We start from the raw sequence: 19,164 nt of genomic DNA, 5'->3' as shown, positions 1-19,164 counted from the left end.
GTCCCAGCTTTAGGCTGCATTCATTCTAGAACTGAACGAGGCGCAAATGTCCCCGTAGCTCAGCAAACCGTTTGTTAACCTCTGAGGCCACAGACACATTACTGCAGGTTAAGCAATATCTTAAAGTCAAATGTTTTCATTTCTTTCCTATTGCTTCTCCATATTGCTCTGATAGAACATGCATTTGAATCCAATTATGCCAATCAAAAATGCTGGCGATGCAGCTCATAAATCTGACTTTTAAAATGCAAGCAATTTCCTTCTCTAATGTTACAGATTTCTTGCTGAACTGATGGATGGGTGTCTTTTCCAGAGCGCGGTAATTGTATTTAAAGAAATCGGTGATTTTTGAATTTAATGTGGACTGAGTCCTACTTTGAGTTCCATTTTAAAAGATATTTCCAAAGCATTTTGTTCTCTAGGATATGGTTTGGGGTTTTTTTATTTGTTTCTTTTTAAGGAAAACTGCTTGGATAGCGGTATTTTGCCCCTCAGATCTATTACTGAAAGAAATGTGTATGATCCACAATTGGATCGGTAGACTCCTTTCATCTTTCCTTTTTATCAGTAGAAGAGGGCTCACATTACAAAAGTCATTCTGGAAATATAGCATAACACGTGATAAAAGTAACCAGGCTTATCATTGATTTTTTTAAAAAATTATTATAAAAAGTAAAACATATAGTAATTCCATAGCATCTCAGGAATAATTTTCTAGCACACACAAGTACTGAGACGTCCCTATGATTTCCTACAAAATGTATCAGATCACTGGACGTTATCCAGGAGCACCCTTGTATTAGAAAACAAAAATTTTCTTCCTGCCTAACACAATATTTGGCTAAACATTATCCTGAGGTAAATGCTAAAATCTATGACAAGGCACACTGTGATCCCTCAGTATAACATGTTTTCATCAAGTTTATTTTCTTATCTTCCTTATGAATTTTTTAGACTTTCTTCATCTCCCTACAAGTACTTTCCATTAAACGATAAATATCCTATTTATAGGAGCTTTTTTAAGACAGCCAAGTATTCATTTGCTTCACTGTACTATTATTAGAGTTTTTATTTTAAATAATGTTGCATCTTAATAAAAGTATGTTACATTCCAAACTGTGAGTTCTTTTGATCACCATGACCTTTTTTTTTAATGGTGAAAATAATGTCTTATTTAGAATTAGCCAGCTGGACTCAGTTTCAATGATCCCAATTGTGTTGGCAGCATCCAAAGCATCATAATCAGGAGCCAGTGGAACACATGCCTTCTTCTCTCCATCGGGCCCTGATGAGGGTACTGACCTTGGCCACATCAGGGTCACAGGGCCTCTTCACAGCTTGTTTGATCTGGTGCCTGTTGGCCTTGATGTCCACAATGAACTTGCGTGTGTTGTTGTCCTCTGTCTTCACGGCTGACTCCGCTGTCAGGGGTTCCTTGATGATGGCACAGTGGTCAAGCCTGTTTCTCCTGGGGGTGCTCCACCGTGTCTTGGGATGGTGGAAGGTGGGTGACGTGGGGATCTTCTCATTGTGGCTGTGGATGCCTTTCAGCACTGCTTTCTTGGCTTCCAGAGCTTTTGCTTTGGCTTCAGCTTTGGGAGGGGGAGGAACTTCCCTCTTTGCTTTGGCACCATCTTGGTAAAAAGGCTGAGCACCTTGTTTTTTAAAACCAAATCCCTTGCTTACAAAGCACAAGTCCTTAAGAATGTTTTACTCTTTAGCTTGTCACCCAAATGACAAACTACATTTAAAATGAGAGCTAATCAAGCCTGCAATTACTCCTTATGATTCTTTATGAAACTTCATGGAGAATTCCCAAGGAATCTCTTCCCTTAAGAAAAAAAAACACACACACACACACAATACACTGTGATGTGAAAGCCTTCTTTATTAAGCTGATATTCATCTGGCTTGCCTGGGGGACATAGGTATAGATGTTCCATTATGTTTGACACATTTTCTATCGTGTCTTCCCATTTTTCTGACACAGTCAGCAAAAATTAACCTTTGCCTAAAAAATAAAAAGCATTAATATGGTCCTAAGTGGTAGGTTTCTTCCAAAAGTCACTTATGAGACTCAAAAAAAAAATTCTTTCTGGATCCCTGCAGTCTAGTAATATTATGCTTTCTCCTTACACTCTCTCTTTTACCACACGTGCAAACAGGAACGGAAGATGGTAGATTTTAACTTTGGAAGAGGCAGGAGGAATGAGAGATAAAACTAACTCTCTCTGACCGAATAAGAAACTTCATGCTAAAATGTTCCTGTGTAAATATAACTTACAAAGCAGTGCTATTTCCTTTCTCTTTCCATTCTTTTCATTTCCTCTAAGGAACAACATAATCATCACATTTGCATCTAAACACAGATTCATGAAAGTAAGACCTAAAATTTACTTCTTTAAAGGGCAATGTTTAATATAGGCATTTAGTTGCAACTTTTAGCCTTCAGTAATCTAAGGTTAATAGAAAAAGTAAGAAGAAAACAGGTACGTTGTCGTGAAACTAGGAAAAAGAGATAACTAAATATTCCAAGTTGTATGAAAAGTGCTGCTGAGAGATAGACAGGATCTGGAAAGAAATAATGATGGGAAGAGGCCATAAGATTCACAGGGGAAAAAAGAAATTGCAGTAACACTCCAGCCACAGAAACTGTCACCAGATTTGAAATCATCGAAGGCAAGCCGTGAAAAAAAGGTGCAGAAATGCTGGACAGGAGTAGCACCAGGAGTCACAGAGTTTGTCCCACAAGTTCCATCATCTCAAACAACTTCAGGGTGTGGGCTAATCGAGTTGTTCCCTTTAGTAGTGTGGCTTGGGAAGAAACTCACAATAGCTCATAGTGCTGCTGAACCTCCAAAAAAAAAAAATTATGGAGAAAAATATCTGCTAGAATATTTGGGAATAAAACAGGAAAAAAGAATTGTGATTTATTGCATAAACATAGATCGGAAAGCTCTCTGGCACATCTAAAGAACAAAGGAAAACTTGAAGTTAATTCAGGGCAGACAAATAGATACAAATTATTTTGAAAAAAAATGTTGAATGGCCTTTGGGATGGCTATAATTTCTAAAAAGAGTTAGTCTTTTTTTTTTTTTTTTGTGGTACTAGATATTGAACCCAGGCCTTCGTACTGAGCTAAATAATAGCTCTTTTTTATGTTTTAGCTTCTACCTCTGTTTCCCAGTTTTGAGATTACAGGCAGGCACCACAATGCCTTGATTTATAGATTTATTCTCAACATCATGGTCAATTGTTTGTCCTCAGTTATTGAATAAAACTATTCTTAAAGTAACAGCAGGCTGCTTCATTGAACTGGCCTTCTGAACTGGTTCCTGGGGCGCAGGCTTCCCTCCTAGCTCCTTGTCTCTGGTTTAGTGGCGTTGAGACGCGTGACTTCATTTTGCATATTGCATTCCACAGCAGGCAAAAGACATCCATTCTGAAAGGCAAAGAAAGAGGTCTCCGTAGAATCACCCTTATTAGATGAGCAAAAGGCCTGGCCTGATTCTGGGGATGTGGAAAGTGTGACTCACCTGCATAAAAATCTGGCAAAACAATGGCCAGAAAAATCATACGTTCTCTAATGTGAGAAGACTCATTTCACTCTTTTCTGTTTTCTTGGGAGTCTTGTCCGTTCTGTTTGGCATCTCTGCTGATCCTACTTAGTGGTACATCAGTTACTCATGCAGTTTGTAGTTGTTATTCCTCTCCAGATCTTTGGACTTTGCTTTTGCTAGCTTTCTGTAAGGGATTATTACCTAGTCTGGAATCAGTGTGTACACTGTTTCAGCTGGGATTTCCACACTGCTCAGTTAGGGTGATGTGGGTGATGCCATAACTGTGCTAAGCACGAACTTTGATTCTTAAAATGGGGGTGGTATTTCTCACGTTAAAGTCTTGTGCATATAAAACTTAATTCGCTGAATAAATGGACAGAGCCAGTCTCATTCTCTTCCACCCCGGAGTGGGCAGTTCTTTTGAAGCCCAAACGAGGTTCCTCTCCCACCTTAGTGTATCATAGTGGTCAACGGCCACACTTTTTTTCAGCATTTAAGCTTCATTCACACACACATTAGGATAGGATGCATAACTCAGGCTGATAAAAACACCACAACTTCAGCGCTTATATACTTAAACAACAGGACTTGAGATTCTCTTTATTTCTGACATTTAACACAGCCACACAAAGAGACACTTAACTTTGTCCGATTAATCTTGGTCTGACACGTTCAAATATATTATCAAATGTTAAACTCAGAACAACCACATTATAGAAACTCTAACAGGTATTAGAAAAACTAAATCATAAAAATTCTAAAATATTTTTCAAATTGGACACGAATTTCTAAAATCTCCAAAATACACTGAAACCCTAAAATATTTTTTAGATGCCTGTGATTTAGTCGGGAAACCGAATCACTGTTGTCCTCATAGAAATTAATCCACGGGCCACTTGATCCCTAGACATCTGGCCCTTTATTGTGCTTCCTCTTCTGGCACCGCGGTGATTTGAGTGTGTTGTCACCACACGCTCAAGCTTGGCAGGGACCCAGGAAGAAGAGGGCCCATTCCCTTGTCACGTAGGGGAGGAACTCAATCCTGGAAATACGTGAGGTTCTCCTTCCTGATCTTAGTTCAGGTAGCAATGATTGTACAAGTCAGAGTTCTGGAAGGAAAGAGAGAATGCATTCACTTTTATTTGGGCAATAAAGAAACTATATAACACTATATTACACTAGTGGATTGGATTTAGAAAAAGCAGAAATGGATAGAGAAATCCCCAAGATAGCATATGTGCTGTTGAAGCGAGCACAGAGAAATCCTCGAGATAGCAGTAACAGGCTCCTAACATCCCTAGGCCTCCTAACCAGAGCCATGGCCCTGGTTAGAGAAGTAAAACCATCCCACATGGCCCAGTTTGGGGGAAGACAGAGGAAATGTGCCATACTTGCTCTCCTCCTACCTTCTCCTTGACTGAGTCTGGCTAGAAGCCAGAGGGCACAGTGGGACCTTGATGTAACCTGCATATGGACCGCTTGGAAGCCCATAGTTCTGAGCCTTTCAACCCATCGATTATACAATTTGACTTCTGCATTATTATCTGAATGAAATGCAGTTTACAGAACCATAAAATTGAACATATATAGGATTTCAATGTACAATGGAAATGTATTTATAAGAGGTACCGAAGGCATGACAAACTTCAAACACACACATACGGTTTGAATCCCCGTGGTAACTGGTCTTGACACCTTTATGGCCCTCTTTCTATATAACTCTTTACTTGTGGTGAGCTTTCTATGGCTTCTTAGGATCTGGAGTTCTGCTTTCCTTTCGGATCTGCAGCATATGCAGATACCACTCAAAGGATGATGTGCGAGGTACGGAGAGTCTCGTTGAAGGAAATCCCTCTCTGTATGTACATATTTGGTCAGTTCCATTTTATGGAAAATGAGAAACACCTTGAAATGTGTTCTTCCTTGCTGATGCAAAAACAGAAGCTCCCTATTGGATATCAAGACAGAAAAAAATCAAAATTAAAATAGGTTAACAAAATAATCTGTGAAAGCAGTCTGTGGGTGAACCTCAGGAGTACAACCAGCTGCCTGAGAAGACCATTAATAATGAAGTCAACAGAAATATCTGTCCCATGGGCCAGCTTTTGCCCTGGATGCTCTCCTGCCTTCTGACTATGCCTATATACAAACTGGCCATTCTGAAAGCCAAGTCACCCCAAACACAATGAAAAAAAACCAAGGATATTTAGATACATAAGGGCAGAAATGAATTCCACAGCATTTTATTGGCAGTATTTCAAACACAGTAATAACTGAAAATAATTTTCTGGCAATAAGGGGTCTGCGAATGTGAAGAATGGAATTCTTTCTGGAGGCAATGACATTCTTGTTAGAGTTCAAAGTTAATGTTCTCTGTGTTCAAAATCTTTCAGAGATGTTCATCTTTTAATGTTGATCTGTAATAAGATTTTCATATTTTGTATTTGAAAACAGCTTTTGCTACAGACATTTACTGCCAGATACTGATATCATTTCAGGAGCACACGATCCTAATTTAACATTTTCACCAATTTGAAGGCCTTTATAGAATTCTATTACATTCCAACTTGGTATTAGTGTTTTAACATGTTGTTACATTACATACTAATCTGTTCACATTTGAAGGTTAGGTGAAAGGTCCTTAATTGCACATTTAAGTGGATTTTGCAGTATGCAATTTTCATGTGTGTGTGTTTGCACTGAGTAAAAAAATAGTGCTGGAGTCATAGTTTGAGTACCGAAAATATATTACATGCAAATGTATGTGGGAATAAATATTTGAATTCCCATTTTTACTTCTAACAGCACATATATGAAGCAGGTTGATACGATTTGTGATTCAAACACTATTTTTTCTTAAAATGACTTTACCGTTTGACATTTAAGTACTGTTCTTCCTTGTAATGTTTGGCGGAATCAAACAAGAAATATGAATAAGTATTCACTAAAGTTCATTTCCAACACCATTCAGTGGTCTTTTTTTGGGGGGATAAATTTTAATCTTGGTCTTGAGGTCAAGAATTCACAATAAAACTTCAAATAGCTGGCATAGATGGTAGAGAAAATTAGTGCCTTCAGCTTTTTCTGACAAAATTCACAGAAAAACAATGGTTAAGTCCACTGGAGAGTCACTAAATTTCATTTTTGACTGTACTATTAATAAGACATGAGAGATTTGACAAATTCTGGGAAGTATCTACCAGTAACTACTACACTAGTATCTACAAGCATTAAACAACTTGTATTTTTCGGAGTTTTGTTAATTTGCCCAACAAAGTCTTTCTGTTTCACACATACTTTTATTGCTGTCAGTTGTGATACCTCTTAGCAGAGGAGAACTTTTTCAACTTTTTTGAAAATGTCCTTGCCTGAGGCCTTTACACAGGGGCTAATTCTTCACTCGCTTCGCAATCAGCACTACCTATTTTATCCCAAGCAACAATGGTCACATTTGTAACTTTATGAAGAGGCAAGGAAAGCCACCAGAATGGTACTGGCAAAAAATATCTGAAGATCAATTTGAGAGAGCAGAAGATACAGAAACAATCCCAAATGCACTCAGCCATCTTATCTTTGACAAAGGGGCCAAACACATCCATTGGAAGGATCGCCTCTTTAATAAGCAGTGCTGGATCACCAGGATTTCCACATGCTGAAGACTAAAACTAAACCATTTCTCTCACCAAGCACTAAATTTAAGAGAACTGTAGCACTGATTATGCCCAAAGCAAGCTGTGAAGAGTTAACCCCATAATTGGCTTGTTTTGAGAAGTGAGTCCAGCTGAGGGCTTTGTGCCAAGGTCAGAGTAACTCGCACCCAAATTCTGTTCCTACAACTAAAACTTTCTGACTAGCAGGACAATGTGTTAATTACAACCATTTATTTTGTCTATTCTGTTCCTGATTTGAGAATGCTTTGTCTTGTCCTTTATGAGCCTTGTTTACAGTAATTTTCATAGAAACTACATGTTACTTGCCTTGACCCCAATTGATTGCCAGTAAAAGTCAGTGCCTGGGACTGGCCAGCACCTTTGTTGTTTGTATTGACATTGTCAAACTGGCAACTCACTTTCTCGCTCTTAGTTCTGACTCTTAGTATATTTATTTCTCTAGGTTGTGTGGGATACTGGGGCAGAGTACAGAGGTCTTCAGTAAAAGTAAAATAAAAATGGATCAAAGATCTAAATATAAAAACAAACACTAAATCTGCTGGAAAAGAAAACAGAACTCTTGATGACATTATGGATAGGCAAAATCTTCATGAATAAAACCCAGATTGCATGGGAAATAATACAAAGAATCAGCATCTAGGATTTCACCCTATTAAAAAGATTTTGCACCACAAAAGATCATCACAGAGTGAAAAGACAACCCACAGAATAGAAATAATATTCTAGCCAATAGTCCTGAGACAAACAACTAATATCTAGAACATATAAAGAATTTTAAAAACTCAGTTCCCCTCCAATTTAATGACCCAGTCCAAAAGTGGACATCTGAAATGAATAGACACTTCTCAGGTGAAGAAGTACAAATGACAAATAAATATATGAAAAATGGTTAAACATCACTGGTCATTTGAGAGATGAAAATTAAAACAAAACTGAGATATCATCTCACTTAGAAAGAATGGCTAATATCAAGAAATCAACCAACAATGCTGACAGGGAAGTGAGGAAAAGGCAGCTTCTCCACTGTTGGTGAGAGTGCAGACCGGTGGAACCACCATGGATATCAGTGTAGAAACTCCTCAAAAATGAGGATTAGAGGTCCCATTTGAACTCTAATATATGCACAACCATGTTGATAGGGACACAGTATTTTAAGTCTTGGAAACAACCCAAATGCCCATAATGGATAGAGAAGATGTGTTTTTTCTATATGACGGAGCAATACTCAGCCATAAAGGATAAACTTGAGGCATTTATAGCTAAATGGATGCACCTTAAAGCCGTACTCTTGAGTGAAATGTTGGAAGCACAGGCATAAGTAGGACATTGTCTCTGTGGTATAAGAAACTGAAATGTAAATAGGGACCAAAATGTGTAATAAACAATGTGAAATAAAATCTTTCAAAGGGAAGGGAGAATTAGAGAGGGAGAAGGGAAAGGAAGGAAGGAAAAAGAAAACATGGGAAAAGAAGGAAAAGATGAAAACGGCTTTTATAAATAACGAAGGAAAAGAGATGTTGAAGGGAAGATCAGGGAACAGGTAAAAACGGGAGTCAAGAAGGTGATCGCTGTGCAAACAGAAATCGTACCCATAAAATTAAAAATTTAAACAATTGAGCATTATGACAGTTTCATCTAAATACACTAAAAAAACTCTGAATTGTACCCTTTATACTTGGGACTCTTATATTTTATTAATTAATATTTGATTTTTATTAGCAGTAGGTGATTATGGTACATCACAATTACATTCATTTTGGGAAATTGATATGTGTTCATATCGATTCTCGATTGAATTGTATCCCTTGAATGGATCGATTTCATGGCATGTGAATTATATCTCAGTAAAACTATCTGGAAATAAAGCATGCGATGCTTTAAGAACAGATGTTTAAATGTGTAAACTGAGAGCATAAAACGTTAATAGAATATGTAGGTTATTATAGTGTAATTTTTGAGACAAATAATAAATGTCCATAACCCTGAAAAAAATATCTGACAAAGAAGAGGAAAATAAATGTGGAAGTCAAAATATCTTTGAAGAAATGATGGCAGAGAATTTCTTCAAATTGCCATGAGATACAAACTTACAGTAGCTTTCAAGCATCTAAAATAATTCCAACTAGAGTGAACCCAAAGAAATTCAAATCCAGAGCGGTCACAAACTTACAAAAACAAGCAACAGCAAAAATTCTTCCAACAAAGAAAATTCTAGACCCAAATGGTTTCATTGATGAACAGTATCAGACTTAGCTTCCCACTGCTGTCACAAAATACCTGACACCCACATCTTAAAGGAGGAGCTTTATTTTGGCTATGGTTTCACTTCACAGTAGGACAGATTCAAGGAAGAAACAGGACTGCAGAAGGGTACAGCAAAGCGGCACAGCAGAGAGGCAAGGCGGAGGGACACGGCAGAGGAAAAGGTGCTTAACCCATGGCAATCAGTAAGCAGAGAGGGAGGGAGGAGCCTGGGGCAAAAACACATCCTTTCAGGGCAAACCCTCAGTGACCCACATCCAACCAGGCTCCCTCCAAACAACACATTCAGCTACTGAAGTCATCAGTAAATGAATCCAGCAGCGAGGGCAGGGCCCCTATGGTCGAATAACCAACCATCCTCCAGACACATGAGGCGTTTGGGGTATATTTTAAATCAAACCCATAACAGTAGAAAGCATTTAAGGGAGGAAACTATCAATTATATACTGTAAATTGTAAATTGTCAGAAGACAAGAGAAAAATGATCACATTTATGAGGCAGTCATTGCACAGACACTAAAAGTAGACAGAGATAATATAAATGAAAAGTATAATGTGTCCTTTATGATCTTAAATGCAAAGTAATCAAGAAAATATTAGCAAATTGTATTGAAGGTTGTGCTTAACTACTGGAAGAGATTTAGACATGCAGGACAGGATCAACATCTGAAATTAAATCAGTATAAATCACCGCACCAAATGATTGACAAAATCCATGTCATCATCTCAATATATATAGAAAAAACTAACTAGCTGTGTTAATGGCAGTTAATTTAACAAGACAAAAAATGCCAGCAAACTAGAAATTGGAAAGAAAAGAAACTTAAATTTAGCATAAAAATATTATATGCAGGGCCAGGGATTTAGCTCAGTGGTGCTGCTGCCTGCCTTGCAAGTGCAAGGTCCTGAGTTCGATCCCTGGTACCAAAAAACAAAAAAAAACTTAAATTTAGCATAAAAATATTATATGCAGGGCCAGGGATTTAGCTCAGTGGTGCTGCTGCCTGCCTTGCAAGTGCAAGGTCCTGAGTTCGATCCCTGGTACCAAAAAAAATCATATGCAGTGCTGACTCCAAGGTGAACAAAAGGCATGCTCATTCCTACCACTTCCATTCAGTGCACTGGTGGAGTCCTCAGCCTGTGAGATAAAATGTACAGATTGAAAATAAAACTGTTTATTCTGACATACTAACTTTTTCTGCAAAGTGTTTAAAAGAATTGACAAAAATGACTATCATTAAGTGACTTTAGCAATGTCACAGGATGCAAAGACAACAAAATAAAATCAAATCTACTTCTATTTAAGAACAATAAGAAACAAATTGGAAGTTGTAAGATTGATTGATTTGCTTAAAACTACAAAACTTAAGAATAAATCAGGCATGCGCATCATTTGTATATGCACACACAAAGTGCCCTATATATGCATACATAAAACATTTTCTTGAATTTAAAGACTCAGTATCATTCAGACATGAGTGTTCCTCAAAATTATATGCACACTCAGTGAAATACTATTCAAAATAAGAAAAATATTTCCAGCAGAAATGGATAAGGATCAATTTTTCTGCATAGGGTTATTCAAGTTTTCTAACACTATCAAATAACTACATTTTCCTCTTTGTATATTCTTGGCATTTTTGATAAAAATAAATCAACTAAAACACTTGGGTTCATTTCTGGGACTTCTATTCTTTCAGATTTATCAAAGTGTCCATTTTTACACAGGCACCATGCAGTTTTAATTACAATCATTTTATCATATATTTAAAATCAGGTGGCATGATGCTTCCAGCTTTTATTCTTTTTAAGTCAAAATGGTCTGGGTTCTTTCTTTGTTCTACATTAATTTCATGGCTGCTTATTATAAACTTATTAAAAATGGGCAAAGGGCTTTCAAAAATGAACAATCAAAGCAGATAACTCAATCTGACAAATGTTAAGTAGGTATTTCATCAAAGGAGATATTCCATTGACAAGCCCATGAAAAGATGTCTAACATCACTAGTCTTTAGGAAAGTGGAAACTAATCAAAACAAAATAAAATGACATTATGCATCTACTAGAAGGGTTAAAATAAAAACACTGACAATGTCGAATCTTAGCAAGTATTTAGAACAAGAACTCATGTCTTTTCTTCATGAAGATGAAGAGTTGCATAGCAACTAGCACGCCTGGACACCTGAAAGAGGCACCTATTTGAGCAGACTAGAATACTGGATGAGTTTCTATTAGGTACAGTTGTAAATTTCCTTGAAATTTAACTTAATGAGCAGTGAAGTATCATTTTTGGCCTTAACATTATTCATGAAAACGTCCTAATTTGAACATGTTTATATACAAATTTAGAGTGCTCTTGTGTTAATAATGTGCTGTAGCATTTTCCCCTCTGCCACTTGCTATCAATAGAATCTCAGATGAGCTATATTTAGTAATATTGTTGATCATACTTTATGAAATACTTGTATATGGACCAATTCTTTGTTCTTGGACGTATACGGAAAGACTGTATGTCACTTCATTGCCCATATTTATAAAATAAAATTTTATTTTATTTGCCATGCTTTTCAGCTATTGCCTCAAGTAAATTAGGTATACTTCTTGCTCGAGTTGAAGAGTATTTTTGAAATAGTCTGCTTAAAACTATCAACATAGAATATGTGAAATTCATGTTGAGAATGACTACCACAAAGTCAGCTGGGAACTGGAGTATAATAAAAGGCCCAAAGATCTGTCAACTCTGAGATATGAGAGCTTGATTTAAAAACCCTGGGCAGAGAATGGTTTTAAATATGAAGCCAAATAAATTTGTGAAAACTACACATCATTCCAAGACCCATTTCAACTACAATTGCCTCATTAAAGCCTATGCTGGCCTTCAAAACCAGAAGTTATATTTCTCTCCTTTGAAATTCTGCAACACTTCGTACCATTTTTTTGCCATAAATCATAATCTTTCCTATTTAAGTGTCTTATTCCATGATTACACTGTGATTTATTTGAAGGTAGTAACTATGCCATTTTTATTTTCTTCCTTACAATGTCTATAATGGCATCTGAACAAGGTAAATGCTCAGTAACTGGTATTTGAGATTGTGCCAATGCCACCACCATTGTTTTTTGTTAAGTGTAACATGCAATGAAGAAATTGTGAAAAGAAATATGAATATAGCTTTATGAATATTTTAGAACTGTACACAACTCTGTAGCTAGCACCAGATAAGAAGCAAAGCACTGCTAGCTGGCCAGTACCTAATATAGTACTCTGTACAATCTCACTAACTTTCTACCTGCAAGGTAATCATTATCTTGAAATCAAATAATATGAATTAATTTTGTCAACTTTTGAATGTTATATAAATGGAAAAGTGCAAAGTCTGGTTGGCTTTTTTTACTCAGTGATGAGATTCATTCATATTTTTGCTCTCTCATTTGCATTACTATATAGCTGTACTATTCAAAGTGCGGTTCCTGTACAATCAGCATCAACATTACCTGAGATCTCCTTAGAAATGCAAATCATCAGATCTCACCCTAGCTTTGTTGATACATAGCCTATCTCTTTGCAACTCAAAAACATGTGTTTTATTAAGCCGTCCCCATGATTATTTTGCCTGGTAGAGTTTCAGAGTAATGGCTGCATAATACAACCAATCCTATGAGGGCTTATAGTGGCCCAATTAAAGATTTTTTAAAATTTCATTTTACAATGCTGTAAAAGAAGCATGCAGCATGCATTAACTGGAAACTGCACATAAAAGTCTTCATTGGTTCAGGTTTTCAATATGTATTCATGTTTGTTTGAGAGGTGGATACATGTACATAGCCTATCTTGAGTTTTGATCCTTTTATCCCCCCATAATCATTCTTCCCATGTCTGAAACATCTTCCATACATGATATTTAAAAAAAGTGTTTTTTTTTAGCATTTCCAGGCTGGTGATACATGGTATGACACTGAGTAGCTGCAAAGATCTACAAGGGGAAACAACCAATAATCCTTATGCATCATATTGCTAGGCTATGCTTTGGTAAGTTAGGTGTACTAAATGCATTGAATTTTATTTGCAATTTACAATAGGCATACTGGGCAGAGACCCCACTATAAATAGAGGGACATCAGCATTCCATTGTATGGCCAGACCACCGTCTTTTCCTCTAGTCTCTCAGTGATAGCACCAGCATTGTTTCTTATCTCCTTCCCATAGAAACCATGTGGTGAAGATGAATAGATCTGCATTTTTCTTTCAAAAATCCCATAGCTTCCTTTGTCTGCAATTTTGCACATAACTGTGGACTGAATGTTTGCATTCCTGAAACTTCATTTGTTGAAGTCCTGGTCTTCAATGTAACTGTATTCAAAGGAAGTCTTTTGGGAGGCAACTGCAATAGCATAAAATCGGGATGATGGAGCCTTTATGATAGGATTAGTTCCATAAAGAGACTACAGAATTTCTGTGCATCAACAGGACATCCGTTTGTAAATCACAAAGAGGACTCACACCAAGACTCAAATTGGCCAGCACTTTGATTTTTTTTATTTCTCAGCTTCAAAAGCTCTAAAATAAATTTATGTTGTTTAAGCCATGCAGACTATGGCAGTCTGTACTAAAAATACAGATCATAGCAGTCCAAACTGAGTACACATATATGAGATCTCATTTGGCTGACATATGCTTACTCACCCAGACCGATAGTATTTCTGGTCTAGAGACATTTACTTTCTTTGTGACCCAGTGTGTCCAGTGCCTACCTGACGAGTCAGCCACATACATCCTTACGCTCTGTGTACTCACCGGTTGTCCAACTAAACAGTGGAAACATTTTTGCATCCTCAATGCTGAACACAGGGGCTGACACAAAGTTCACACCGAACGACAGTTTGAAAAATTGAAAAGTAAATAAGCAAAATTACCTATGACAAAAATCACCCAAATGAAATAAATAAACTTCACTTTTTCTGGAAATTAGAATGATCAAAAAGTATTCACATTCTCTGAAAAATATTTTTGCATACTTATTATGCAATGGGCAATTCTAAGTGTCAGTGTTTGGGGGAATACAAATTTAAATGAGTATTGGTGAATCATTTCAAGAAACTATTATGTTAAAAAGAACATACAATCCACATTGCCTTTTTTTCCACAGATCAGATCGGTCAAAGTTATTAGATGGTGGGACACTGATTCACTTTAGTTTTAAAGGGACAATCCAACATAAAAGAAGAAAGGAAAGAAAAAGGAAGGGAGAGCAGAAAAAAGGAAGGAAAGGAGAAAAATGAAAAGAAAGAAGGTGTAAGGAATAAGAGAAAAAACCTAAATAGTTTCCTTTCCTTGTCGCTTCAACAGGGCCAGATGAGGGTGTAGGGTCAAAATGCCCTGCATTCAAGAAAGATGCATCTGCTTTCAGAAACTTCTTTTTCAAATTCTATGGCAAGCTCTGATACTATGAGCAGTGTACTACTTGATTCTCAGTCTTCTGACATTCTCTAAAAAGACATTTCTGCCTAGCGATGGCAACTACTTGATCTTAATAAAGTATTTTCAATATGTCAGATATTTTCTGGGAAACAGCAAGGAAAGCAAAGGGGTTAATGGGCAATTAGGAAGAGGAATGTTTCAGGCTACAAAGAGGAAAAGATTTAGTAACTGATTAGTTTGTTCACTATATCATTTTAGCTGGACTTTCAATGCCTGTCCTCCAATCCTAGGTGTTGGAAACTCATTTACATGATACGGATGGGGATTGCCTTCTCCTCCATTAACAGGCTAATCTGACACACAAGTTTAAAAACTCCATGGTTTGTCTTATATGAGAACACAACATATCAATAAAATGCAAAATAAAATACAGATAGTGGGAAACGTGCAGATAGATTTTTGTTCTATTGGGAAGGAGAGCAAAGGATGCAGCGAGGGGAGGGAAAAGAGATTTTAAAAAAAATATTAAGAGGTGGTAAATACACGTGCCAACTCCACACAAGTAATGTAATTATTATGTAATGCAAGCATGTACTAAGAAAAATTGGGAAAACAAGGGTTCTCTAACAGACTCTTTCAGATTGGTAAGTAAAAATGAAAGCACGATCTGTACTTTTAATACAAACTTATTGCAATGTTTCATGTGCTTTCAAAAGTAAGCCAATTCATTTAAAAACAGTCCCTTCTTGTAAAGTAATTAAGCCCAAATTAGACATCCAGATGTTTGTATGTATTTGATCACATATACTTAATAACTACTGAGGTAGTTAAGCTTGTTAATGGAGATACAGATGATGCTCTGTGGGGAAACCACACAAAATAGCCATATTATTAGATAACTACGTTTCCAGGCATCTCTTAAATCAAAGGCATTGTTAGAACTGTTCATCTCTCTTTGGAAATGTGTCACAAACGTATTGGATGATACTTAACTGCTATGTTCATTTTTAGCAGCAATGAGTTGCAAATACTGCACTGTTTCTAAAGTAACAGGGGATATACTATTTAAGAAAAGAATGTTAATATTCTGTAGTGCTGGGATGTTATTTATTTATATTATTACTCTAACAACTTTAAGATACTTCCAGTGGCAAGCAATTTTAAACATAAAAGTATAGTATAAAAAGTATTCTCGGGGGCTGGGGATTTAGCTCAGTGGTTCTGCCACCTGCCTTGCAAATACAAGGAGTTTGATCCCCGGTACCCCAAAAAAAAAAAAAAAGTATTCTACACACTGTCTCACTGATTACCACAGACATTCTTAAGCAGCTGTTATTAACAAACTTGAGCACACTTTTTAATTCTCTACCCAAAATATTGAACCCCATTCTCTGTGGGTGACCATATATCTTATTTTACTTAGAAACTTAAAAACATCTAGCTGGTGCTCCATTATCAAACCCTCCATCTCGGCATTTTTATATTTTCTATTCCTGTGCCCAGTTTCCATGAAACTGTGTTTCTCCAGTTGGATCCAACACAAGCTGTGTGCTCCTGGGTTTCGTTCCAGTCTTCATCGCTGTTGTTTTACGGTGGCTTCTAAGGCCTTGTCAGGTAACTCGCACAGACACCTGTACCAGGTTTCTTACCGCATAGCTCAATGCGTTCGCCAGTCTGCTACTTTACTTGCATTCTGTCAAACTACTGAACGCACCAAAGTTAGGGGCACCTCAGGTCTTTAGCTACATTTTTATTCTTGTCCTGAAACAGAGGAAATAGAAGGAGTGGTAAATATAAGGAGGTTTTCACTCTTGAATTCAGTTGTCGCTTAAGATGCTGCTGGCCATTTACATAGGATTTCTTTTTTTTTTTAAGTATATGTGCTGCTGAAGCGAGCACTACATCTTACTTCTTTATCTCATATTAATTAGTTGAAAAAAATAACATCTAATTAGCTGTGGCATTATTGAATAGCCAGTATTCTAAAAGTGAATCAAGCAGTTCAAGTTTTAGTTTTGCTAATCAGCTGCTAGTAAACACATAAACTACTCTACAGAGGGCTTTTATTAAACTAAAAGGAAAATAAACGATCAACAAAATACTTTTTTATTAGCTTACCTTATTAACCATACTAAAAAATAAATAAAAATAAAAAATACACTAACAAGTAATGACCAAAACTACAAGCTCAATTGAATAAAGAGAGTAGTGGCAAAAGACTTTCAGTTTTATTGATTTCTTTTACCTCAAAGTCACTTCAGTACACATGTACTGCAAAGAAAATAAGTATATACTGTCTTACCGGATTTGGACTGCTCTAACAAAACACCACAGACTAAGTGGTAACAAAATACCATTGGCAGAAATTTATTTATCACAGTTCTAGAGGCTGGGAACTCCATAATAAAAGACACCAGCACAACTGGTTTCTAGTTTGGGCCGCTTCCTCATAAATACAGGGTTTTCTCACTCTAGCCTCGGGTGAAAAAAAAGACAGTAGCTAGCGCTCTGGAATTTCTTTCTAAGACATAAATGCCAATCACGAGTATTCTGTCTTCAAGTCTAAATCGTCTCCCTTGATGTCCCACCCATCACTTTTGGGGTTAAGATTTCATTTTACGAACTATGAGCTACAGAAACACTAGGATCATAGCATCAACCGTGATGTGAGAAATAGTACGGTTTACACGAGATATTTGGCCGGTACATCACTCCACTACACTCTGTGAGCTTTACACAAAGAAGGTTAAAGCATGAGCGTGGTACGTGTAGGAGCCAGAACTGTGCAATGTGGCGGGAGTTGAAAATACTTCATGGAATCTTTCCTGGTGAGGTACTCAGAGAATGCATGCTGATCTAGACTTCAAAAGATTTATAGTTCAACAATATTAATTTTTGTTAAAAGCACTTCCTAGGAAAAATTTTTAGAAAGCTTTTTGTGACATTCTACAGTCTGATTTAAGAATTTGGGATATTTTTTGCTTTCACATTTAAGAATGTTCTGTAGACATCTGGCTGCTTTGTCTCCTTGGCTTGCTTCCTGATCTCTCTCTCTTCCAGCCACCATGAAGCCAATAGCTCTCCTTGCTGTGCCCCTTTGCTGTGCTATTTCTGTACCGGAGCCAAACAACCATGGACCAAAACATCTGAAACTGTGAGCAAAAAATGTAAAATGTCATCTAAAAATATACTGATTATTTAAAATTTAAAAACTATGTTACACTGAAAGATTCACTGCCATTAAACCTTTTCAAAGTACCGCCCCCCGCTCTGAAAACACTTAGGACACCATTTCCCCACTTTCTGAAGCAGTTCTGAAAGCCCTCTTAAGTGAGTGGCTTACATGCACTACGAGGTCTGCCCCAAGATCAAGAACTGCTTCAGAATATTTACCTTTCGCGTTCGATTTGGCTTTGGGGAAGCGCCGGAAGTCGCACCGGGTAGATCCCGTGAAAAAGGTGGCAGAGGACGCCATGTTTTCATGAGCCCGCCTTTCCCCTGGATGGTGCTCAGCAACATCATTGTGTTTTTGATCACACTTAGTAAAGACACTCACGGAAGAGAACTTCCAGAACTGCTACGGGATAGGTGCGTTTGAAGTGAGGGGGTAATTTGAGGGGAACTATGGCAATGACTTCTTCTTTTTTTAATTTAATGCACCATAGTTTTGTTTTGTTTTGTTTTGTTTTGTTTTGTTTTGTTTTTTATCAGCCCTTGAAAATCCGTTCTCCTCTAGGTTGTACTTGTTAGGTATTATGTCCCAGCAATGAAAAGTTGACTAATGAACTGAAGTATGTGTTTTCAAACACGATAGTTTATAACTTACTTATGTCTCATGAAATCATCACCGCAGTTGTATTCCCCCTAGCCCAGTTCTTCTGAAATATTTCTCTCCCATACATTTTAATATTTTTCTGGTTTTCTTTTTAATTTCCTAGCTGATACTCACCATGGTTAAATATTTCCTCTTTTCATATTATTTTAATCTAATAGTTAACTTAACTCCAATTAATAGGTTTATGACATTTTTCTTACTACCTATTTCTTGCTGATCTCCCTCTAAAGAATTCTTGCTATCATTTGATCTGTAGACACTGGTTTTTCTCCATGGATTTTTCTGTTCCTTAGACTTTTCTATCTGTAGTGTCTCCAGGCAGTCTCATTTAGCTCGGTGATCACAGCTATCTCCCATTGAGCATTCGACTAGAATACCAGATTCGTTCTTGCACAAAATCCTTATCTTCAGCAGTT

General features: G+C 37.0%; 1 protein-coding gene across 1 annotated transcript; it reads right to left on the bottom strand.

Moving 5' to 3' along the window:
• Positions 1-1,073: 1,073 nt before the first annotated feature.
• On the bottom strand, positions 1,074-18,388 carry LOC104860296 (60S ribosomal protein L23a-like). The gene is given in 4 exon segments (XM_033761772.1): positions 1,074-1,283; positions 1,285-1,681; positions 17,594-17,643; positions 18,257-18,388. Coding segments are annotated over 4 exon segments (789 nt in total).
• Positions 18,389-19,164: the final 776 nt, after the last annotated feature.

This window comes from Fukomys damarensis, unplaced genomic scaffold (assembly GCF_012274545.1).
Source record: "Fukomys damarensis isolate Sample0158 unplaced genomic scaffold, DMR_v1.0_HiC HiC_scaffold_10, whole genome shotgun sequence".
Taxonomy (NCBI): domain Eukaryota; kingdom Metazoa; phylum Chordata; class Mammalia; order Rodentia; family Bathyergidae; genus Fukomys; species Fukomys damarensis.
Note: the sequence above shows the minus strand (reverse complement) of the source record. Positions and strands in the feature narration are given on the sequence as shown.